Source organism: Acinonyx jubatus, chromosome D1, assembly GCF_027475565.1.
Source record: "Acinonyx jubatus isolate Ajub_Pintada_27869175 chromosome D1, VMU_Ajub_asm_v1.0, whole genome shotgun sequence".
Classification (NCBI taxonomy): domain Eukaryota; kingdom Metazoa; phylum Chordata; class Mammalia; order Carnivora; family Felidae; genus Acinonyx; species Acinonyx jubatus.
In genome coordinates, this window is record NC_069390.1 from 16,300,972 (window position 1) to 16,320,259 (window position 19,288).

At 48.6% G+C, this 19,288-nt stretch overlaps 1 protein-coding gene across 1 annotated transcript; it reads right to left on the bottom strand.

Moving 5' to 3' along the window:
- Positions 1 to 1,005: 1,005 nt before the first annotated feature.
- Positions 1,006 to 17,490, bottom strand: F2 (coagulation factor II, thrombin). The gene is made up of 14 exons (XM_027072768.2): positions 17,332 to 17,490; positions 16,795 to 16,958; positions 16,059 to 16,083; positions 15,759 to 15,809; positions 14,227 to 14,332; positions 13,981 to 14,117; positions 12,288 to 12,602; positions 11,841 to 11,966; positions 11,634 to 11,760; positions 10,813 to 10,980; positions 10,113 to 10,286; positions 9,711 to 9,892; positions 1,406 to 1,476; positions 1,006 to 1,264 (listed from the first exon to the last, which is right to left on the bottom strand). Exons 1-14 carry the CDS (start codon positions 17,408 to 17,410, stop codon positions 1,121 to 1,123), a joined length of 1,869 nt encoding a protein of 622 aa, XP_026928569.1. The 5' UTR covers positions 17,411 to 17,490; the 3' UTR covers positions 1,006 to 1,120.
- Between the last annotated feature and the right edge of the window lie 1,798 nt (positions 17,491 to 19,288).

Here is a 19,288-nt window from a genome sequence, read left to right on the forward strand (position 1 = left end):
CCAGGAGCAACCTTCAAGAACATGCTGTGACTCTTAGAACTCAGACATTCGTCCAAACCCTTTCTGAATCTACTTATACACCCTCTAAGTCCCATTTCGTAGAGAAACAAATTGCTCAGGTCTGATACCGATGATGTGAGTAGAAATCCCAGGAAGCAACAACCCCACCAACGTGCTATTTGCAGGGGCCAGAGGAGAGGAGAGTGGCAGAGCAACTTTGATCACACCAGGCAGGAGTGAGCATACAGGCGGCCGTGGTTTATGCACAGCTTACCAGGTACTGGGCACTTGGCTAAGTACACCATACACGTTACCTAAATTACTCCTCACAACCTTACTGAGGCAAGTAATGTCATTGCATACATCTTCTATGTAAGGAAACAGGCTCACGGAAGTCAAGTGCCTTGTCCGTGGTTCTCCCTTTCCTATCCCAGAACACTGAACCCAGACAGTCTGACGCTGGGGCCCACACTCCGAACCACCATATCCCACAAGACTCTCAGATGAAGGCACTTCAAATAACTGAGCCTGTTGGGGGCATTAATCTGATGTCATTTTAATGACGTGCAGAAGCACATAGGGACTTCCAAGGAAAGCGGGAGGTAAAGAGGTGTACCTACTCACCCCTCATCGCTCCAGTCTTCCTCCCGCCTCTTCTCTGGTCCTGGGACAATCGCTTTACGGCCCTGACAGCAGAGCGACTGAAAGCACAGGTTTTAGTATCTTCTGTGCTCCAAGTCCAACTCTGACCTTTCTTAACTACATGACCTTGGACAAGACGCTTCTCCTAGTTGATTTCCTCACCTACCTCTTACGAGCATGAAATGAGCTAACCCACGAAGGCCCCAGGTCCGGAACATTTTCAGTGCTCCTACTCTCAGGCCACCACCTCCCCATCACCTGCCCCCCCCCCCCTTCTAGGACTGGGGGACCCGCTAAGTCCTGTCATCCAGTCGGACTGGCTCTTCCAGAGCTGCCCACGAATGGCACTGGGAGCGCTGAGGCTTGTTGACAGGCACTTTTATTGAGAACTATACTTTTAGGAACAAAGCACAAAAATAATTCCTCCGACTCGGTTTCTGTGATTTTGCAGCGAGGAGCCTAGAAGGCGAACGGCCCCCTAACTTCCAGACTGATCAATGACCTTCCGTATCCACTTCTTCAGGCGGAACACGTGTGTGTAGAAGCCGTATTTTCCATCCCTGTCACAGCCTTCGCCCCATGAGACGATGCCCATTTGGTACCAGCGGTTGTTAAAGGGGCTCTGGGGAAGAGACATGGGGATTCCAACAGAGTCAAGTCCAAGGCAGTGGCAGGCAACTCCTCCTGAAAACTGGGTCCGTCCTTACCCCCCTGCACCCTCAGAAGATCCACCCACCAGCTCCTGGCCTTCAGTGATGCTTACCTTCATGACAAAGGGTCCCCCGCTGTCACCTTCACAAGCATCCCCTCGCTTCCCTTCATTGGGCTTGTAACCTTGAGAAAGAAGAGTAGAGCTCAGGCGCAGAGCTCGTGCTCCCTCCCCTCCTCTGGAAGAGACAGCTGGCGAGTGTCCACTTGACCCTTTGTGGTCATCCTTGACTCCTCACTTCCTCACCCCTCACATCCAGTCCTTATCACGGCTCTGTCTTCAGCACGCATCCCAGTCAGCTAGTTCTCACCGCCTCCATCCCTGGTCACAGCACAGGCATCTCTCCCCTGAACTAGTTTCCCTATCTCATGCACGCGTGCGCACGCACACCATCATCATCACTGGAATACGGAAAACACCCAAGCTTCAAATCAATTTAGTGTATTTAATGGGCATCTAATATTAACACTTCTGTGGAGAGGAGAATGTAAATATCTACTAGATAAAAGAAGTGGGTAGAACTGAATTGGAACCTTGTAAATGACACCAAATCTACAAAATGAATGGATGACAACTAAAGAGATCCATACCAAGATACTAGGGAAACAAAAAATAAGAATAAAAAGCACCTTGGCTAATAAAAATTCTCCCCCCAAACAACCACGAAACAGAGGAAAACTAACTGAATGAAATTTCCTCAAGCAAAGTGTAGGATGTAACAAAATACCTTGAATCAGACATCCAAAAATTTTAAATAAATGGACAAATCAGTAGAAAGAAACACAAAGAAAGGGACTGAAGTGGAACTCAGACCAAAGAAGAAATCGGAGTCCCTTAAAAGAAAAATAAGACCTTGGAACAAAACTAATATTTATTATATAATCCAAGAAAATTTACAGAAATAAAATAAGATTAAAGGTATACATTGAAAGGATCCACACGGGGTAGCTGGCAAAAATGACCTGAAACACTCAGCTCTGGGACATATCCCAATAAAACTTCAAAGATGAAGGAAAAAACCCTCAAAGCCTCCAAGCACAAAAGACCAAATACCTCACAAGTTCTAAAGAATGACACCAGCATCAGATTTTCAAAACCAACATACAAAGTAAGTAAGCAACAACAAAGCTATACTTCTTTTAAAAATTCAGGGAAGGAAAACGTAAGCTATGGATTTTATACACAGCCAATCAGAGCTTCCGGTGTCAAGACTACAGAAAAACAGTTAACAAACACAAACTCAAGAAATTCTACCACCATAACCGTTGTTGAAGAACCTGCTTCATCCAACCAAGAGATGAATGCTTTAGCAAAAGGGCTGATTAACTGTCCTGACAAGTAGAAAAATGAAGCTAAAAATATCAAAGATCCTGAAAGAGGAGAGTAAACTCACTGATTGTTGTCAACAGGTGGGAGTTAAGAATTAATAGGTCATATAAGAAAAGAAGGAACAAAAGGCATTTCAAAAAGGTAGAAGCCCAAAGATAATCACTAGAACAAAAATGCAAACCTTCGTAAATATATAAATTTAAAAACACAAAGAAAAGATCACATGGGAAAAAATACAGCAAATGAAACATAATACACGTGATAATCACAAAATATAAATACAAATTCAATCATATCGATAAATGTGAATGGGCTTAACTCACTTAAAAAAGAAAAACATTTCTTTTAATTCTTCCTCTTTTTTTTTTTTTTTAAAGTTTATTCATTTTGAGAGAAAGAGCGTGAGCAGGGGAGGGACAGAGAGAGAGAGAGAGAGAGAGAGAGAGAGAGAGAATCCCAAGCAGGCTCCAGGCTCTGCACAGAGCCTGATATGGGGCTCGATCTCACAATGGTGAGATCATGACCTGAGCCAAAATCAAGTCAGACAGATAGGGGCTCCTGGGTGGCTCAGTCGGTTGAGCATCCAACTTCAGCTCAGGTCATGATCTCGCAGTCCATGAGTTCGAGCCCCACATCGGTCTCTGTGCTGACAGCTCAGAGCCTGGAGCCTGCTTCAGATTCTGTGTCTCCCTCTCTCTCTGACCCTCCCCCATTCATGCTCTGTCTCTCTCTGTCTCAAAAATAAATAAACATTAAAAAAAAATCAAGTCAGACATTTAACAGACTGAGCCAACCAGGTGCCCCTCCCTAAAAATGATTTTTAATTTGACTCACAAAGCAGGACCTAACTATGCTAGATATAAGAGACAAAACAAAGTGATTCATAGAGGCTAAAGTTGGAGGGATGGACAAAGGTATATCAAGTGAATGGAAACAAAAAATGAGGAAGAAACAGTGATCCTAAAGTTGAAAATAATTTAAGGAAGTAGTATACTTTTAATGCTAAAAGCCACAATTCATAATGAATAAATAACAATTACCACTATCTGTGCTAAACAGCACAACAACCACATTTATAAAGAGACTGTAAGCAATGCAACGAGACAGAAATACATTAATAGAATTTAACACAAACTCAGTAAAAGATCAAGTGAACTGAAAATAAGTAAGGATATAAATGACCTAAATAAGAGGGCACCTGGCTGGCTTAGTCAGTAGAATCTGTGTCCCTTGGTCTTGGGGTTGTGAGTTCGAGCCCCACACTGGGTGTAGAGATTACTTAAAAATAAAATGTAGGGGCACCTGGGTGGCTCAGTCTGTTAAGCATCCGACTTCAGCTCATGTCATGATCTCAGTTCGTGAGTTCAAGCCCCGCGTCGGGCTCTGTGCTGACAGCTCAGAGCCTGGAGCCTGCTTCGGATTCTATGTCTGCCCCTCTCTCTAGCCCTCCCCTGCTCACGCTCTGTGTCTCTCTCTCGATAATAAATAAACGTTTAAAAAAAATTGTTAAAACACAATATATAAAATAAGGTGCTAAGGAGTAAAAAAAAAAAAAAAACCATAATAGATTGCAGTACTCTAGAAGGATACAACATAGACTTGAGCAAATGGGCAGGCATTTCTTGTCCTTGAAAAGAATGACATCAAAAAGATGTCACTTCTCCCTAAATAATTTATAAATTTAACACAATCCCAACAAAAATATCCATAGGCTTTTTTTTTTTAATGGAGCTAGACAAATTGATACCAAAGTTCATACAGAAAAACAAACCTGCAAGAATTGCCAGGAAAACAGTGGAAAAGAAAAACAGGAGACAAGAAACCCTACCACATATTAAAACATACGCTAAAGTCTCTATAATTAAAACAAGACAGTACTTTAAGAGAATAGACAACAGACCAGGAGAACCAAATAGAATGTCTTTGAATAGAAACAGATGTGAACACAAATAGAGCCTGGTATGTGACAAGTGTGACATCTCAAATCACTGGGGCAGAGGCGCCTGGCTGGCTCAGTTGGTAGAGCACATGACTCCTGGTCCTGGGGTTGTGCGTGTAAGCCCCAAGCTGGGTGTAGAGCTTACTTAAAAAAAAAAAAAATCAAATCACTGGGCAAAGATAGAATTTTTAATAAATGGTGTGGGGACAGCTGGTTAGCCATTTGGACAAAGAGAAGTTAGATCCATACCTTGCATCATACCCAAGAATAGACTTCAAATGACTCAGGGGTCCAAGTGTAGAAAAATGAAACTAAGTACTAGAAGAAAACGTGAGTGAATTTCTCTATGACCTGGATGTAAGGAAAGTTTTTCTAACTCCATCAAAATCCAGACGCAGTAAAATATTAATACCTTTGGCTACCTAAAGAAAATTTTTAATTAGAAATGGTAAAAGGCTGGGGCGCCTGGGTGGCTCAGTCGGTTAAGCGCCCGACTTCGGCTCAGGTCATGATCTCACGGTCTGTGAGTTCGAGCCCCGCGTCGGGCTCTGTGCTGACAGCTTGGAGCCTGGGGCCTGTGTCTCCCTCTCTCTGACCCTCCCCCGTTCATGCTCTGTCTTTCTCTGTCTCAAAAATAAATAAACATTAAAAAAAAAATTTTAAAGAAATGGTAAAAGGTTATAAACGTTAAAAACCGAACAAACTGGGAGAAAATATTTGCAACATATATCACAAACAAAGGCCTATACTGCCAATACATGAAGAACTCTCAACAATTGATGGGAAAGGGACAAAAAATGGGCAAAAAACCATGAATAATTCATAAAAAATACTATAAAACTGGTCTTCAAGCATCTGAAAAGATGTTCAATTGCAAAATATTGACAACAATCTAAATGCCCCCACACAGGAAACAGTTAAATAAGCTATGGTACGTCTACATAATGGACTACATGGTGTGGCTTTTTTTTTTTTTTCCAAGGATAAGGAAAACAAGGGGCACCTGGGTAGCTCAGTCAGTTAAGCATCTGACTCTTGATTTCGACTCAGGTCACGATCTCATTGTTTGTGAGTTTAAGCCCTGCATCAGGCTCTGTGCTGATGGTGTGGAGCCTGTTTGGGATTTCTCTCCCTCTCGCTCTCTGCCCCTCCCCACCTCAAAAATAAACAAACATTAAAAAAAAAAAAAAAAAAGGAATAAGGAAAAAAGGTCTATAACCAATATGGAGTGAATTTCCAGGATATATAAACTGAAAAAAGCAGGGTGCCTGGGTACCAGGGTGCCTCAGTCCGCTAAGCGTCCAACTCCTAATTTCAGTTCAGGTTACAATCTCACGGTTTGTGGGTTTGAACCGACAGTGCAGAGCCTGCTTGGAATTCTCTCTTTCTCACTCTCTCCCTCCCCCTCTCCTGCTCTCTCTCTCTCTCTCTCAAAATGGTTAAGTATCCAACTCTTGATTTCGGCTCAGGTCATGATTTCACAGTTCATGGGTTCAAGCCCCACATCACCTGGAGTTTGCTTTTGATTCTGTGTCTCCCTCTCTCTCTGCCCCTCCCATGCTCATGCTCTGCCTATCTCTCAAAAATAAAAAAATTTTTTTAAATTTTATTGTTTAAAGTTTTTGTAAAAAGTGAAAAAAGCAAAATACAAAAGAATGTCTACAGCATGCTACGGTGTGTGTAAAAAGAGGGAAATAAAAGGGGCACCTGGGTGGCTTAGTTGGTTGAGCATCCGACTCCGGCTCAGGTCATGATCTCGTAGTTCATGAGTTCCAGCCCCGCGTCGGGCTCTGTGCTGACAGCTCGGAGCCTGAAGCCTGGTTCAGATTCTGTGTCTCCCTCTCTCTCTGCCCCTGTCCCCACTCACGCTTTCTCTCTCAAAAATAAATAAACATTTTTTTTTTAATTTTAAAAAGGGGTGTTTGGGTGGCTCAGTCAGTTGAGCCTCTGACTTCAGCTCAGGTCATGATCTCAGTTTGTGGGTTCGAGTTCCACATCGGGCTCTGTGCTAACAGCTCAGAGCCTGGATCCTGCTTGGGTTTCCATGTCTCCCTCTCTCTCTATCCCTTCCCTGCTCGTGCTCTCTCTCTCTCAAAAATGAATATACAATAAAAAAATTGTTTTTAATTAAAACAAAGCAGGGGAATAAAATACATATGTGTCTGCTCACTTGTGCTAAAAGAAACACTGGAAGAAAACAAAAACACAAACTACTGCTATTGGGTGACTAACAGCCTGGATGGCAATGGAGTGGAAAGGATAAGGGGGTAAAAGGATAGAAGGGAAAGGGGAGTGTCATTGTCTGAGTTTCAGAAGCATGTTAATACTCCAAAAATAAAAATGACAAAGATGGGATTCAACAAAGTTGAATACAATTAGAAACAACTAAGCCTAACTGTATTTTAAATACAAACACAGAGAAGGGAAGAAAAAACTAACTCATGTTACTTGAGAGAGAGAATGAGCAGAGGAAGAGAGTCAAAGGGGGGGAGGGAGAGAATCCCAAGCAGGCTCCATGCTGTCCACATAGAGCCCAATGCAGGGCTCGATCCCAAAAACTATGAGATCTTGACCTGAGCCAAAAATCAAGAGTCTGACATTCAACCAACTGAACCACCCAGATACCTCCCAAGTTACTTTTGAACACAGCATTTCAACTATGTATCCGTAGGCTGAAGACAGAAACACTGTGAAGAAATGCTGATCCTTAGTAGGATTGTTTTTCCGCTGTGAGATGGATGGGTGATTCTGAAACAATGTATTCTAGTATTGATCAAATAAGTTAGTATCATATGAATAATAGGAGTCAAATTTCTCCCTACAACAGAGAGTTACAAATATGGGAAGGGAGAAACTAAAATTAATCCTGCTGGATTGCAGTAGGCGGGTTCAGATAGAGAAACTGATAGATGATAGAAAGAAAAATCAATCTAGATGTTGGTGTATGCATAATACACACGTTTTCTAGATCTGTCTGCTGAGAGGACATAGAAGCAATGACATCCCAGTAGCAATGTGCACACCTAGCACCCAGATATTGGTTTCTAAGCACTGTTCTCCACTAGAAAGAAGGTGGGTTGAATCTGGAATATCTCGCTCTGCCAATGTAAGAAAGTACTCAGGAATGACAGGGACATCAAAAGTCACAGAAGCCAGGGTGAAGGGACTCCCACTGGCCAAACTTGGCAAATTTGAAAATCAAAATAAATAATGATAGTAGCAAATTATAGCCCTTAGAATAAAGACCCAGGAGTCCACACTGACAGAATGAAAGAAAGGAGAGGGGTCCCTTACAATGAAATAACTAATAAATGTAGAAGGAATGACAGAAAATCACCATTAGGCAGCCCTCCAGAGTTGGAAGAATGGTTTGATGAGAAACAGAATACATAGTGTCAAAGTTTCTCCTCACAAGATAGTTATTAGCAGAACCTCAGAGTGAGAAACTGGCCAGATGCAGACACTACCTTAACCAAGAAGTCAGAGTTAATCTCACCAGGTATGGGACAAATTGATGTCACACGCCTGCTAACGGAGCAGACTTAGAAGGACACAGCATGGCTTAGCCTGAATCTGATCACAAGGAAACCAAAACCTTAGATAAGCTGAACTGAGAGCCAAGCTAGAGATTCACTGGGCTGCACTTGCCAAATATGTCCAAGCCATGGAAGACAAAGAAGAAAGACTGACAACTAAAGACGGTGTGTGACCCTGGATTGGATACAGATGAGAAAAACCTTTTCCCCTTTTGCCTTAGAAGACATTAGTAAGTAGGACAACTGGAAAACACTTGAATAAGGTGCACAGATTAAATAATGGTATTATATCATTATTAATTTCCTGATTTTAACAATTGTACTTGTTATGTTAGAGAACATCTTTGTTTTTTGGATCTATTCAACTATGTGGGTAAAAAGGCATATGTATAATTTACTCTCAAACAGTGTGTGTATATGTGTTTATATGTCTATAAATACACACACAAAGTGGGGGACAGAATCTTGATGACAGTATACAGGAATTCTTTGAATTATTTTTGTGACTTTTCTATGAGTCTGAAATCACACTAAAAAAAAAAAAAAATTTTTTTTTTAAAGTAAGCTCTGTGCCCAATGTAGGCTTGAACTCATGACCCTGAGATCAAGAGTCCCATGCTCCACCAACTAAGCCAGCCAAGCACCCCTAAACTAAAAATTTTTAATTAAGTTAGACCATCTATTCACCTGTCCCCAACCCTCCAAAACTTCCTATCTCAATAAAAGCCAAAGTCCTTCAAGGCCCTTAAAGAAGTGCCCATCTATGCCTGCCTCCCTCCCTCCCCTCATCTACTGCTGCCCTGCCTATGTTTCCTGCACTCCAGCCACACTAGCCTCCCTGTTGTTCCTCAGACACACTAAGCACACTCCCACCCCAGGGCCTTTGAACCTACTCTCCCCTCACCCTGAAGCGCACTTCCCCTAGACTGGCTCTTCTTCACTTCTTCTAGTCTCTTTTCAGAGAGACCTTCTCCAGCCTTGACCAACCACTCTCTTTAGCCTACCCTGTCCCCATCTCTCTCTCCCTTACTCTGCTTGATTTTTCTTCCTAGCAGAGGTTGCTATTCTACATCTGTTTACGGACACTCTCTCCTAGGAAGGGAGCTCTCTGAGGACACAGGCATTGTGCTTGGGTCCTTGTTGTATACTGTAGAATATTGATCACAATAGGCATTCAATAAATATTTGCTTAATGACTGAACACATGGCTTTTCCTCCACCCATGGCCTCATGCTGTGTGGACTTACGTCTATCAACAACTTAACCAGTGACTAGCACACCTAGTAGTTTATAATATACATATCACACACACACACACACACACACACACACACACACACACACACAATCTAATCTAACCCTCACACTACCTTACAGGATAGAGACTTTCATCTCCATTTTACAGAGGAAGAAACTGAGCCTCCGAGAGGTTACGCAACTTTGCCCGAAGCCATTTGGCTTGTAGGTGACCAGATCCAGGATTGGCATAGGCCTGCGCCCTTCACATGTCTCGGTCCCCCCCACCCTGAGGCCCAGAAGCTCCCGGGGGACTTGCCAGCACAGAACATGTTGTCCGTGATGCGGATCCTGGTGGACGCCCTGCAGACCGGCTGCTCCACAAGTGGCAAGTTCACCACCTGCAGGACACTGGGCTGCACCTCACCAACACTGGCCGTCCACGTCTCCTTCAGGTTGCCCCAGCCTGTCACCCGCCCTTTGTATCCAGTCTGGATCAGTCTTTGGGGAAAGGAGAAGGACCTTGTGAGAACTGGCCCCTCCAGGAGCCCCCTGGCCTCAACACTCCCTTGGAGACCCGAATCTAAAACACCGGCGCAGAAAGAACTTCTGGGTTTACTCTGAGCCCCCGAGGCCTGGAAGGGGAAGGAACTTCTGCAAGGCTGCAGTGTCCCCCAGGCCCAGAACCCAGCCCGGGGACCCCCCAGCCCCTGAACCCCACCTGGCCACTGTGGCCTTGTCAGGCAGGCACACGGGGTGGATGTAGCTGCTGAAGGCGATGGGCTTCTTGAGCTTCAGCAGGGCAATGTCGCGGTCCAGGTTTTCCCTCCAGTTGTACCTGGGGTGGATGTAGATCTTTTCCAGCATGGAGATCTTTTCAATGCTTCGTTCGTACCTGTGCAAACCCCAACAGGGAGACGGAGAAGCTGTAAGCCACCTGGTGGGGGGCAGCCAGTCCCTGAGAAGAGAAACCACCTGCCCTCGGGGTCCAGGAAAGGGGCCAACCTCAGGCCACCAGTGAAGGGAGAGCACTGGCTCCTGCCCTGGCAGCATCTTCCGGCCTGAAGCTGCTCAGGGCTTTGGAGTCAAAGAGTCCAGGCAGGTGGGGGAGGAATGCAGGCTGCAGGCCCTGGTCCAAACAGTCTCTGTTCACAGCTCACACTTGGGCCCTGTCCTGGTGCCTGGAGGGGAGCTGGAGACTGGCCAGGATTTCATTCTCTGCAAAGCCTTAGTTTCTCTGTCCCCAGCTCCAAACCTCAGCTGAGACATGGCCAAATGGACCTCACAGCAGAGACTGCTGGGTTTTCTACTGTGGGACACGTACAGATATTTCCCACATGCCCCAGAGCCACCAGAGCCCCTCACCATCACTCTGAAGGACTCTGAGCCCTGGCAGACATCCATGGGCCCCCATCCTGTACCTGGTGCGGGAGTGCTTGCCAATGCGCACCAGAAGGTCATTCTCGGTGAAGTTCTTGTCCCAAGGCGGGTACAGGAGGCAGTGGGCAGCGGTGAGGACCCAACGGTCACTAATGAGGCTAGCCCCACACAGCAGTTCCTGGGGAGTCTTCCGGAAAAGCATCACCTGCCTGGGAGGGGGAGTGGGCAGCATTAGGAGCTAGGTGGGCTGCCTCTCCACCTGCCCTAAAGTAGAAAAGTCCCAGGTTTAAGAACTAACTGGACAGGGGTGCCTGGGTGGCTCAGTCAGTTAAGTGTCCGACTTTGGCTCAGGTCATTATCTCTCTGCACCTGATCTCGAGGTTGGTGAGTTCAAGCTCAGAGCCTGGAGCCTGCTTCGGATTCTGTATCTCCCTCTCTCTCTGCCCCTCCCACACTCATGCTCTGTCTCTCTCTCCAAAATAAACATTAAAAACACACACACACACACACAACAACTGGACAGAGCTGCCTGCTAGGCCTAGAACCCAGCTTGATCTGGTTGCCCTTGAGAACTGGAGCCTCCACATGACCCCAAGGGGCTGCCTCCTGCTATCTGCACCCTCCCCAGCTTCTGCAGGTCCAGAATTTGCACAGCCTGGCATAGCTCTGGGGTCAGAGAAACAGACTGAAGTAGGCAGACCCCTTAAGCTCTCTGAGCCTCAGCTTCACCCTCTGCGTGTAAGAAGCAATACCCCCAATCTCAGAGGAGTGTCAGCTGTCCTGAGCTGGGAAGCCCAGGCCTGTGAGGGAAGAGTGCCCCGGCGGGTGTACCCCACCCCCCCAGGCTGTCCCCACGACGCACCAGGGTGCAATGCCAATCTCCGCGTCCCAACCCTCCACGATGCGCCCGTCGATGTAGGAATCCAGAAGCTCCTCTTCTGTTTTGTCCTTCAACGACTTCTTCTCGAACAGAGGCCGCAGCCCACAGTCTGCACAGCAAGCCCGGTGTGAGGAACCGAGCTGTGCCCCGTGCCCCACGCCTCTCCCCCCGCCGCCGCCACCACCTCACCTGCCTCCCCGGCGCCGAAGGTCTTCTCGTTAAAGAAGGTCTGGAACTCCTCGGCCGTGGTGCGTCCCTCGATGGGCGCGTCCGGGTCCTCGGCCAGCCCGTCGCTCACGTCCTCCAAGGGCTCCTCTGCGGAGAGCAGGCGCGGCTGGGGCCGGGCCAGCCTGCGCGCAGCCCCTCTTCAGCCTCCCCAACCCCCCCCCCCCCCCCCCCCACTCCCCGGGCGGCCTCGGAGGCCCTTGGGCAAGACGCTGAGAGCCCAGCACACCGCGGCCTCGGGAACTCTGCGTCGGGCCCGAGCAGATTCAGCTGCGCGTGGGGCCAGACCGGCCCTGCCGCCGGGAGGAGGCGCTGCCGCGGACCGCGCCCCCTAGCGGTGGGGCAGCCCTGAGTCAGAAGAGGCGCTGCTCGGCTCCGCCCCCAGCCTCAGGCTCCCCGGCCCCGCCTCACCGCAGTAGTCCAGGTTGCAGTACTCGAAGTCACCAGGCCCCGCGGACACATAACACCACACGCCCTCCTCGTCCCCGTCCGGGTTGCGGCAGAAGTTCTCCTCCAGCGGCACCAAAGGGTTGAAGTCCTGGTTCTTGCTCAGGGCCTTGGCCTGACTGCTGTCCCAGGCCACGCAGGGGGACCCATGTGTGGTCACCGCCAGGCGACCCTGGTAGTACCGGCCACGCTCAGGGATGCAGGAGTCCGATGGAGGTGGCAGATTCACCGTGGAGTTTCTGGAGCGTGGGGTCGGCTGTACAGTGACGTCCCCCTGGCCTGGTGGGTGGGGAGGCAGGGGAGCAGGGTGGGTGGAACCACACGTGGAGCCAGACGCATAGGGTTTGACTCCCTGCCTTCCAACCTTCTTCCTATGTGATCTCAGGTCACTTGACCTCTCTGAGCTTTACTTTGCTTGCCCATAAAAGGGGTGACTAATGCCATTCTTGCAGGGGTGTTGAGAAATTTAAACAAAATACATACTGTAAGGGTGGGGTGCAACATGGGCCAGAAATAGCAACTAGGTTTCACCTCCTGGGCTATCTGCCACCTGTTGGTAGTGGCTGCCTAGAGTATTTAAAGAAGGATTCTATTTTTATAGGGGCACAGCAGGAAAAGTAGCTGGGCTGAGTGAGGATGCCTGCAAGGTGGGGGCGGGGGGCAGGCTTGTGTAATGGTAGCTGCTTTTGTTACCATGACCAGTAATTTGCTGTAAGTCCCAAGATCAAGTATTGGGTCCAACAGGAATGCATGAAAGACAAAGAACACCAATCCATATTTGGTGGACGAATTCTTTACCCCTGCCTGGCTCCACATCCTTTGCCCTGTGATTTTATAGGCAAAGGTGTACTTGTCCACCTGGTGACTTTGGCCTTGATCATGTGGCTCACCCTGGCCAATGGAATGTGACAGACTGATACCCCAGCTATGAGTCTAGGCCTGAGACACACTGTGTGTTTCTACTCAGTTTTGTACCTCTACCGTCATCTTAGGAGATGGTGACTTTCAGCCTCAGCCCCAGGATGAGCAATGTGAAGCAGACCAGGATCCAACCCACCCAAGGAGCCAAGCTCAGCTGGACCCAATGTTTGAAGCCGAACCAGCAGCCAAGCCTGCATAAGTGGCTACCACAGACACAGGCAAGCACAGCTGAGATCAGCACAGCACCCAAGCTGACCCTCAGACACATAAGAAATAAATGCTTATTGGTGTAAGCCCCTGAGCTTTTGTGGTTGGTTGTGATTTTGTGGGTTTTTGCAGCATTATTATGGCTAGAGCTAACTGACACATCATGCGAAAGAATAACAACAGAATCATTCTGGGCTGGACGTATGAGGCTGGACGTAAAGCACTCTGTAGTGCTCAGAAGAGGGCCCATGGACTGAAATGGTTAAGGAGGGCATCCTGAAGGGAAGAGAGCCTCAAGCAGGAAGGGAAGCATATTTGGAATGAGCCACAGCCTGGGTCATAAGGAAGCAAAGACAGGGGAGGCAGGTGAGGTCAGCTCTCTCTGGTATGCTGACTTCACTGACCCACAGGCCCAAATATGTTATAAATATCTAACCCATGCCTAAAGGTAGCCAGGCTCTCATTTCCTGTCCCAGGCTGCTAGGCACCTGAGCCTTGGCCATGGGCTGCCTACTCATCCCCAGCTCACCACAGATGGGGATGCTGCACTCTTCCCTCCGCACGGTGGGGTCTGTAGTATAGCACCAGGGCCCAGTGGTGCTGCCATCTGGGTTGCGGCAGAAATTCTCCTTCAGGTCGGCCCCAGGGTGGGTGGTATAGTTGATTCTGGAATAGGGAATTGCTCAGCAGAGGCCATGCCCCCCCCCACCCCCACCCAATGTCTCCTAGCCCCATATGCTCAGCCCCGCTGGCGACAGGCCTACCCATCACTCACTCAGGCTTATGTGGGTAACGACTCCTCCATAGCTGGCACTCGATGCCTGACCGGGTGAAGTTCACATTCCCTCGGTAATTCATACCCAGACCTTCAGCACAGTTACCTGCAGAGACCCCAGCCCACATCTCTTACCCTAAGGATCTGTCCCCTCTCCCACTTAGCAAAGCTCTGTCTGTCTACCTCCTCCAAACTACTTCTCCACAACCATTAACCTGCATTTCCTCAGCCACCTCCTCTGTACCCAGCAGTTCACCAGTCTATTTAACAATACTCACCTAAAATTCACTGAGTACCCACCATGTGACACCCATGTGACAGACACTGTGCCAGGTACTAAGGACATCGTGAATAGTAAGACATAGTCAGGGTAGGTGCCTGCCCTCGTGGAGCTTATAATCAGTGGCTCCTCAGGGCCAGTAGGATGACAAAGTGAACAAGGTCCTTCTAATCTTGCCCTGGTCTATCTGTCCTGTTATCTTAGCTCCTCATGTATCAGGGCCTTTGCACATGCTGTTTCCTTTGCCTTGGAATGCTCTTTGGTTGGTTCATCAGTGCTTCCCACGAATTTAGGTGGAACTCTGCCTCTTCTGGGGGGCTGTCCCTGATTCTGCCAGCAAACTAAATGTTCCTTCTCCTGGCATTGTCTTGGCACCCGGAATAGAGCTCTTCCAGCAATCACACTGATATTTTGTATTTTTGTTTCCCTATGAGACTGTGAGATCCTTGGCTCTCTTAAAATCCCAAGCATTCAACATAGTGCCTGGTACATAGCAGAGGCTTAGTAAAATGTCTGTTGAATAAGTTCTTTAACAAATAAAAGGCCAATGGTTAAAGAGTTATTGTTAAGAGCTAGGGTCTGTTGTTATATAAAAGATGTATTCAGAATGCTGTGGAGGAGGGAGGAGGCTCCTTGCAGGCTTAGCAAGGTGATGGCTTTGAACTAGTCCTTGAAGGATAGGCATGTTTTCAGTAAGTGGTGACAGTTGCTCCAGGGGAAGATGACAATGAAAGCAAAGGCCAGGAAGTAGAAACATCTTGGCATGCACAGAGAAGTGCTTGCTGTTGGAGTAGCTGGGGGTCTGGGTCTACGGTTGGTACAATGGGAGATAAGGCTGGAAGGGAAGGTTAAGGCCAGACCTGCAAAGTTTGCCAGGCTAACAAGCCTGTGCTTTATTCTGGGGGCAATGGGCACCCCTCAACGTCCTGAAGAATGAATGTGACATCATCAGAGCTCTGCCCTGGGAACCTGGGGAAGACGGACTGGCATGGACAGAGGCTCAGATGAGAATAGGCCTTAAATATGAATTCATTATCTACTAATTCATTTGTTCCTCCAACATTAATCATCTAATTCATTGCTGGGTACAGAGCCAGGTGTAAAGATACATCCTTGACCACAGGAACAGAAAGGCAAGGTCAGGTGCTAGAGGCCACCACTGCTGGGCCACAAACCTTAACCCACCCGACCTCGCTCTTCTCCCAGGCTGCTTGCTCACATCCTGCCCCCCACCCGCGCATTAGCTCCTCACCTTCCAGACATTCCATGAGCTTGTCTCGAGGTTTCCTCACTGACTCACAAGCTGGAAAAGACCCAGAAACTTTTGGGATTGGGGTGGGGACAGGATGGGCTCAAGTAGAGGGTGGGTGAGATGAAATGCAAAATCAGAGAGAGGGACAGGCAGATGGTAAGAAGGGAGGGAGGGAGGGAGGAAACAGGCATGGGTGGAGGGACGGATAGGTGCATGACCAGAAGATTCTTCAGAGTAGAACATCCTCTCACTGGGGTCCCCAGGACTTCCTTCCAAGAGCAAGCCCTTCCCAGTGCTCACCTGTGTACTTGGCCCAGAATACATCCTGAAAAATAAGGGCTGGCATGAGTTTGTGGCACATTCTGTTTTGTTTTGTTTCGTTTTGTTTTTCAATAGACTTTATATTTTCTCCTTAAACCTTCTTTCCCTCACCCTGGTCACACAGGGGGCAGGCTCTGGGGAGGTTTGTGGTAGTTTTCCTATTTTTGTTTTCAGAAACAAGCCCACTAAGGAGAGGAGTATTTGAGGAGAGGGGAGTCCCTCCCCCAACCAACCAAAACCATGGGTGGGCTAGACTGGAAAAGGGGGGTACGTGGGGCCCAGGCAGAGCCCTGGGGAAGGGAAAGGCTGCACCAAGCACCCAGAACCCCGAGGCCTCACCAGAGTCCCACACTCCACAGGCCACTGCTCCACCACAGAAGAGCTGGAGCTGAGAGGCCATGTGAGCCAGGGCCAGGACCCCCAGAGACCTCAGTGCACATGTGCAGACAGACATATGAAGACAGAGCAGCCCCTGATGATCTGGAGCCTCACCAGGCCACCAGATCTTGACACAGCCCAGGTGTCGAGCCCTCCAAGAAAGGCTGAGGTCGCTCATCTCCACAACCCAGTGAAATGGGGCCCAAGAGGACCTGAAGTTACCAACAGCTTAAGAGCTGAGACGTCCCTTGCTGCCTCATTTGTGGTCCCAGAGCTGGGCCCGCCTGGATGGCCCCTGTCCGCCCCCCCACAACCCTGCCGCGTAGCCGGCCTTCACCGTGGCAAAGGAAGACTCCAGGGCCTCAAAGGCCTCCTCGTAGCTGCACAGCTCCTCCACACACTCTCGCTCCAGGTTGCCCTTGCGCACTTCCTCCAGGAAGCCACTGTTGGCACGTCGGACCCGCTGGAGCAGCGATAGTGCTTGCTGAGGGGCCAGGAACACTGCAGGAGGAGGGGCGTGGGACAGCGGCCTCAGCGAGCCAGGCCGTCTTGGCCTCTGTGGTGGCAGGAAGCGAGCCTGGCCTGCCCCGCTGGCTTCCAAAAGGGATGCCTGGGATAGCAGCAGGACCCAAAAGGCTGCTATCAGTAGCCTACCAGCTCCTCTCCATTCACTGGACACCCCACTCCCCATCCTGAAGGAGGGGAGCAGTCACTGGACATCCAGACCTGAGCACTTGACTCCTTCCCTAAGCCGTATGCTGTAGGCTGAGACCCACCTGGGGTTGGCCCTGTGTTCTCGGTCAAGGCAGGAGACCCTGGCCCACGGGCCGATATCCCAGGCTATCAGCCTGTTCCACCTCCAAGCCCCTCTTACCATGCTGGCTGTGCACAAGGCTACACAGGGCAGCTAGGGCCAGGCAGCCAGGTAACCACAGGCCTCGGATGTGCGCCATAGTGTGTCAGCTCCTGGAACTCTGAGGGCTTGTCCTGACCCCTCTGGGTTAATGTTGAACTAACATGAAGAAATCAGCCAAGAGGGAGAGGTCACCAAGTCAGGGCCATGGGACTAGTGGAGATAGTCCACCCCCTACCATCCAGGAAGACAGGCCCTCCTCGGACCAGGGATAGATGGTCTGAGAGGAAGTCACAAAGGAAACGTCATTGTGCCCACCATCGCCCAGCCCCTCCCTCCTGGAGACATGGGCCAACTGGGGCTAGTGGGCACACCAGATCTTCCTGAGGCTCCTTCCAATCCTCACACATGGTGATGGTTGCTTTAATCTCCATGAGCCTCAATGTCTGCATCTGTACAAGGAGAACAGGACTAACGGCAATTATGAATGTAATGCCCATGAAATGTAATAAGTGCTTAATAATCAGCAGGCATTATGTATAAACCCGTGGGAGGTTTATGTAATCACAACACACAGATAAATGAAACCAGAGACAAGGGTGTGGCCAGATGAGAGCTGCCCTCCTTGCCCCAGCCTTTCAACCACTTTCCTGCCTGGGAGCTGAGGAGGTGTGGCCACCAGTAGTGGCTGCTTGGGAGGAGGAGCCAGGTCCAGGGCCTTTGGGCCTCTGGTTTGTTTCCTCTCACCTCCTAGGACTGGCTGCTGGCCCCAGAACAGGGACCAGCCCAAATCCTTGGGACTCCTCGGCAGGGCCCCTCCCTCTCCTCCTGCCTATCTGTCGTGGGCCAGGCCTAGAGTGACTGCTGGCCCTACCCTGCCCCTCGCCCAGCCCCACTCCCATCCCTCCCCCATTTTCTGTTTGCATTCCGCAAGGTAAATATTAGTCCTGCATCTATGAGGACAGAAGGACAAAGAGCAGGAACACAGGGAGCACAGGTTCCTGTCTTACCATCCTTCAGGCCTGGCTGTTTGGGTCTAGACTGCCATCATGTAGAGTCTGGGAAGATCACAGGGCAGGGCCCAGTGCCAAGCAGAGCAGAAAGACAGTTGGCACAGAGCTGGGGGTCAGGACTCCCACAAATCAGTTTTATTCGTATATATGTGTGTGTGTGTGTGTGTGTGTGTGTGTATACACACACACACACACACACATACACACACACACTGAGAGATCATGACCTGAGCTGAAATCAAGAGTCGGAAGCTTAACCGACTCAGCCACCCACGCACCAGTTGATTGTTTTTTAAATAGAAGTTTAACTTATATGCAGCAATGTTAGAAAAAAATCTGTTTAGCTCACATTTTTATGCATCTGCCCGTGTAACCACCAGATCAACATTTTTAACCCCAGTTTCTTGCATGCTGTCCCTAAGTGTCACTGTTGTAACCACCATCACCCTAGAACAGTTTTGCCTATTTTTGAAATTAACAGAAATGGAAACCTACAGCATATACCTCTATGTATCTGGCTTCTCAGATTCATCCATGTTGTGTGTATCAGTGAAGCTGCCATAGCATCTCACTGCATGAATAGAGCACGTTTTATTTATCCATTCACCTGTTGACGGGCATTTGGATTAGTTTCCTGTTTTGGCTATAATGAATAGTGTGGCTGTAAACATCCATGCACAAGAGTAGATTTGCTGGGTCATAAGGCAGGCATACGTTTTGCCCAAGTCGCTATGACAAACAGTTGTCCTGAGTGGGGGTACTAGTTTGCACTCCCACCAGCAATGCCTGAGAGGTGCAGTCGTTCAGATCCTCACTAACCCTCTATATTATCCATCCATTTCATATTATCCATCCTGATGGAGGTGCAGGTGTCTCGTTGTGGCTTTAATTTGGATTCCCTGTTGACTAAGGATGTTGAGCCTACTTTTTTTTTTTTTTTTTTGAGTGGAATACTGAAAAGATCT

Excerpts from the sequence above, each read along its gene's own strand:
- F2 (XM_027072768.2), bottom strand. The coding sequence starts at position 17,410 with ATGGCGCACATCCGAGGCCTGTGGTTACCTGGCTGCCTGGCCCTAGCT. Across the intron at positions 15,810-16,058 it reads ATTCTGGGCCAAGTACACAG|CTTGTGAGTCAGTGAGGAAA; the intron begins GTGAGCACTGGG and ends GGTCTTTTCCAG. Across the intron at positions 12,603-13,980 it reads GTGCAGCATCCCCATCTGTG|GCCAGGGGGACGTCACTGTA; the intron begins GTGAGCTGGGGA and ends CCCACCCACCAG.